Consider the following 5,628-nt stretch of genomic DNA (forward strand, 5'->3'; position numbering starts at 1 on the left):
AAAAAAAAAAAAAAACACCTTCCCTACTCACCTGATCTGCCCCCAGTGTCTTTTTTTCTTTACCCAAAGATTAAAGAAATATTGAAAGGAACACATTTTGATAACATTCAGGGCATCAAAGGTAACATTATGACAGCTTTGATGATAATTCAAGAAAGAGTTCTAAAATTTCTTCAAAGGGTGGACGAAGCCCTGGTGTTGGTGCACAGCTTCCCATGGGGAATACTTTGAAGGAGACTGTAGTGATGCTCAGCAATGAGATACCTCGCACTTTTATAAAGGACTAGTTCACGAACTTGTCAGACCATAAGCTCATCAAACCAAATGAGCTCCATAGTCTCCTCTGTTTTAAACTTTTGATGATCTACAATTTATCTTATCTGTTGCTAAAGTTTCTGCTAAATTACTTTTTACTCTATTAGAATATGTTTGGGTGAAAAGAAGAGAGAGCAACAACCTGAGAGACTCTTAGGAAGTGTGGAGATAAGCCAAGAATCCCAACAAAAAGAGGCTGAATCACCATTTTAAACACACATCCTATGAAGGATGGTTGGTTATCCATTATATTATCAAGATAAAATTAGTTTGCTAGAAAAAATAAAACAAATTTTTGAAAGTTTAAAAAATACTCTATAAATAAATAATAGTTTGCTAATATTCCTGAAATTTTGGCTCAGCACCCGTAGTTTAGTGGTTAGGATGCCAGCCACATGCGCCAGGGCTAGTGGGTTCAAACCCAGCCAGGGTCTGCTAAACAACGATGACAACAACTACAAAAACAACAACAACAACAAAAAAAAAAACAGCCAGGCATTGTGGTGGGCACCTATAGTCCCAGCTACTGAGAGGCTGAGGCAAGAGAATTGCTTAAGCCCAAGAGTTTGAAGTTGTTGTGAGCTGTGAGGGTGACATAGTGAACTCTGTTTCAAAAAAAAAAAAAAGTCCTAAACTTTTAAATATTTAACAAATGAATTTTTTTTCTTGAGACAGAGTCTCACTTTGTCACCTTGGGTAGAGTGCTGTAGTGTCATAGCTCATAGCAACTTCAAAATCTTAGGCTCAGGTGATCCTCTTGCCTCAGCCTCCCAAGTAGCTGGAACTATAGGCCTCTGCCACAACACCCCGCTAGTTTTTAGAGACAGGAGCTCACTCTTGGTCTTGAACTTCTGAGCTCAAGCAATCCACCTGCTTTGGCCTCCCAGAGTTCTAGGATCACAGGCATGAGCCACCGTGCCCAGCCAACAACTCAGTTTTTAAGGGAATTTTCTAAATGATTGTTTCTATCTAAAACAGAATCCAAGTGTTATTTTTCCTTTACCAAACATTTCGAGCAGCCCTTCTTTACCAGAAATGAAATCTTACTAGCTGGGACTCCTATGGTGAGATAGATTCTTAAAATACCATACAAACAGTAAACATGTCCATCCAAAGTCTGTGTAATATTTATGGACGGTAAAAATGTCCATCCGGTATCTATGTAATATTTATGAGGGGTTATTTTCTTTCTAAAAGAAACATCAAAAAAATGCTTTAATATTTTACACAGTTCCAACTTTTTTTTTGCTTTAATTTTATTCTTTTCAATTGGTTCTTGAAAACCACCAGATTGTTTCTTTGTTACATTTTTATTTCCTACTGATGATTCATTGGTGATTAAATAGTATCCATCATTTTACCTGTGGGTATTGATTTTCTGGCCAGTTAATGCTCACCACATAATAATTGTCAGTGTTCATATTAAATTGAGAGCTAGATTCTAAACAAGTGATAATAACTTTGTCACAAATCTAAATTAAGAAAAATTAATAATGGGCTGGGGGTATGGTTAGGAGACGAGAGATGAGTAGCGGTGACCAAAGAAATATGGCATTATAACTGAGCCTTAAAACTCACAACTTTGGGAGTAGTCTACTCCTGTCTTGCTAATAATTTAATTTCTTCTGTTTGTCAGGTGTCCTGCCTTTAATTTGACCTCTCTACTTAACAAGAATTTTTTGTTATTTTGAAATGCTTTCCCTCAATTTAAGCTCCTTAAGGTACTTATAAATTGCAAGTGACAGAATTCTAGCTCAAACTAGACTACACAAAATAGAACAATTTATTGAAAAAATACCAGGAAGTTCTCTAAAATGAAAAAGAAAGGAAAAAAAAAAAAAAAAAACTTCAGGCACCCAAGGAAACTCAAACTCAGATGAACTTGGTGACTGAAACCAGAAGCCAAAGCACAGCTGGTTCTCCCTCTCTTCCTCTTTTCTCCGAGTCCTTTGTGCAGCTCCGTCCTCTCCTCTGCAGGAAGCTTTATCTACACTGTGGTGAGGCTGCTTGCTGGACCTAAGGGTGGAAGAGTTTTTCCCTCCAACCCTAATTAGAGGCTTCAGGAATAGATTCAATGGCCCTAGTTGTCTCCTGTGCCAAACCTTGGACAAATCACTTTATAGCAAAGGGGACATACTTCTTTTTTGAAAAAGGTGACATTTAAGCTGAAGCTAGAATGAGAAAGGTACCAGATATGATATGAACATTATAGCTAATTAGTGGTTAAATGGTACATTTTTTTTTTCTGAGACAGAGCCTCAAGCTGTTGCCCTGGGTAGAGTGCAGTGGCATCACAGCTCACAGCAACCTCCAATGCCTGGGCTCATGCGATTCTCCTGCCTCTTCCTCCCAAGTAGCTGGGACCACAGGCACCCACCACAACGCATGGCTATTTTTTTTCTTTTTGGTTGCAGCCGTCATTGTTTGGCTGACCCAAACAACGGATTCGAACCCGCCACCTCCGGCATATGGGGCTGGTGCCCTACTCCTTTGAGCCACAGGTGCCACCCGTATGACAGCTTTTAAAAATAACAGTAGAAATACCCATAGTTGACCACCTCCCTGCATTGAGCACCACCTTAAGTTGTCATAGACCGGACATGTACCACATATGTTTCAATACAATAAGCCTAGTTCCTTATGTTAACCACTTTCATATGTTAACCAGTTTGTTATAGTGCTTTGGTTGGTCAGCTCACAGAGATTCTACCACTAGACTGATATAATGTTCACATTCACTTTTTCTAATCTTTTTATGCCTTAAGTTTTTCTCTGTTCATTTGAACATGTATGATTTATTTGATATTTAAAATGAATTTACAAATTAAGTTTTATTTTTCCCAGATACCCAGTTGTCTTAGTACCTTATGAATAATGATAATAATGAATAATTTTTTTCGTTGATTTTTTTTCTTTTTGCTGTATCTTTAAAAAAAGGAAAAAACTAATATATCTGTATGGTCTTGTATTAATAAAAAATATTGTAATATATATTAAGTTTAGTTCTTCATTTTTTCCCTTTAATTACCTTAGCTTATTTTCATTTGTTTATTTTTCTAAATAAAATTTAGACTTGAGTTTCTGTCATGTTCCAAAAACAAATCTTAGTTTTGGTTGAAATTCTATAAACCTCTATAGTAACTGATATTTTTATAATGTCTACACAGAATTAATATTGCATAAGGAGACAATGAGCTTTCAGTGACCAGTGCTTATAATTGACAGAGAAAGCTTACAAAGATCCTTTAGGGCAGGGCTCAGTGGCTCATGCCTGAACCATACGGAGTAAGAGTAAGACCCTGTCTCTAAAAAAGTAGCCAGGTGGTATAGTGGGAACCTATAGTCCTAGCTACCAGAGAGGCTGAGGCAAGAGAATCACCTGAGCCCGAGAGTTTGAGATTACTGTGATCTGTGATGCCACAGCACCCTACCAAGGGTGACAAAGTAAGACTCTGTCTCAAAAAAAAAAAGTTAAAAGAAAAGGTCTTTTTGGCATAAAATTATTGTTTCATATTCAAGATCATGCATTTAAACTAGTTTTCCTACCAGACTAAAATTGGTTAATAATTTTTTTGATATTATTTACAAGTCACTCAGAATTTTTTCTAAAGCCTATGCTCCTAAGATTACTTAAGCTTTAAAATTCTTTTACTTTCCAGTTTTTCCATAATGAATATGTATTATACAGTTTTTGCATTATTTTTCTAATTAATAGATTGTTAATAAAAGCATAATGATCCTCTTTTATTCTTATATAGAAAATTCTTTTTGTTACATATTAACACTTCTAATAAATCACTGATGTGTGATAATCTTAGGAAGTGTTTAATAGTTTAGGAAGTATTTATGTTTTATGTTTAGTATAAAATTGATTGATACTATATTCTGCCCTTAAATTGATAAAATTGATTGATACTATATTCTGTTCATAATTCATTTGAGTGGCAAAATAGTTACAAAATTACATCATGTGATTTAATATAATTGTGATTGGACTGTTAGCCCAGTGCAATATTAACGTTTTGTTCCTTTTTTAATCCACAGTGATGCGGTTGACTAAGCCTACTTTATTCACCAATATTCCAGTAACATGTGAAGAGAAAGACTTACCTGGTATGGCACATGCTCTATTTGCACTTAGAGAAAAGGGGAAAAGTTACAACATGGGTTTCCTACAGTCCCTTGGAATAAACCTAACCATGCCAATGGTTAACTCTTTGCTAGATTTTTGTTACCTATTTTGGTACCACATGAATAGTGACTGAGTAACTGGCCTTTTAGAATCTACAAGTCAAATTCCTGTTCCTATCCTGTGGCAACACAAGACTTTTAGTTTAACTAAAGATAGACTTAAAATTGCCTTTATCCTCATGTTCCATCAATGTATATATTAGCATTCCCTTTATTTAGAATTATCAGAATTTTCTATAGTATAGTATAAGTATAGTTATATCTCATAACGGAGATTTTTGTTTTTAAAGTGTTTATGAGATCAGAAATTTTGACATGCCTTGTGTTAAAATCTAGACATTGGTTTTTGTAAAATATAATTTTTGTCAAGATAATTTATTTTATAAAATATCCCTACCACTATTTTATTTAAGCAAAACTTAAAAGATAGATGTTAGAATTTTGTTGTTCTTTTGCTACAGGAGATCTCTTTAACCAACTGATGAGAGATGATCCTTCAACTGTAAATGGTGCAGAAATTTTAATGTTGGGAGAAATGTTGACTTTACCACAAAATTTTGGGTAAGAATGATATATTTACATAAGAAATGTGATACAAGTGTCTCAAGGCTGGATGTTCAATATACGTAAATCTATAAATATAATTCATCACATAAACAAATTTTTAAAAAAAGACCATATGATTCTCTCAACTGATGCAGAAAAAGCTTTTGATAATATCCAGCATCCATTCATGATCAGAACACTTAAGAAAATTGGTATAGAAAGGGCATTTCTCAAACTGATAGAGGCCATCTACAGCAAATCCACAGCCGATATTATGTTGAATGGAGTTAAATTAAAATCATTTCCACTCAGATCAGGAACCACTGCTTTTTAACATTGTAATGGAAGTCTTAGCCATCACAATTAAGGAAGGAAAGGCGATGACAGGTATCCATATAGGGTCAGAAGAAATCAAACTTTCACTCTTCTGAGATGATATGATTGTATATCTGGAAAACACCAGGGATTCTACTACAAAACTCTTAGAAGTGATCAAGGAATACAGCAGCATCTCAGGTTACAGAATCAACACTCATAAATCTGTAGCCTTTATATATATATATATACACACACACA

At 35.0% G+C, this 5,628-nt stretch overlaps 1 protein-coding gene across 4 annotated transcripts in view; it reads left to right on the forward strand.

Annotated features, from left to right (window-relative positions):
• TRAPPC13 (trafficking protein particle complex 13) overlaps positions 1-5,628 on the forward strand; it is a 55,360-nt gene that overhangs the window by 12,344 nt on the left and 37,388 nt on the right. For all 4 annotated transcript variants that reach the window (XM_003785871.3, XM_003785872.3, XM_023510937.1 and 1 more), the window contains exons 2-3: positions 4,360-4,428; positions 4,968-5,067. In XM_003785871.3, coding sequence (XP_003785919.1) covers positions 4,360-4,428; positions 4,968-5,067 — 169 coding nt within the window. The remainder of the gene's footprint in view (positions 1-4,359; positions 4,429-4,967; positions 5,068-5,628) is intronic.

Source organism: Otolemur garnettii, unplaced genomic scaffold (assembly GCF_000181295.1).
Source record: "Otolemur garnettii isolate 467f Iridium unplaced genomic scaffold, OtoGar3 scaffold00017, whole genome shotgun sequence".
NCBI lineage: Eukaryota > Metazoa > Chordata > Mammalia > Primates > Galagidae > Otolemur > Otolemur garnettii.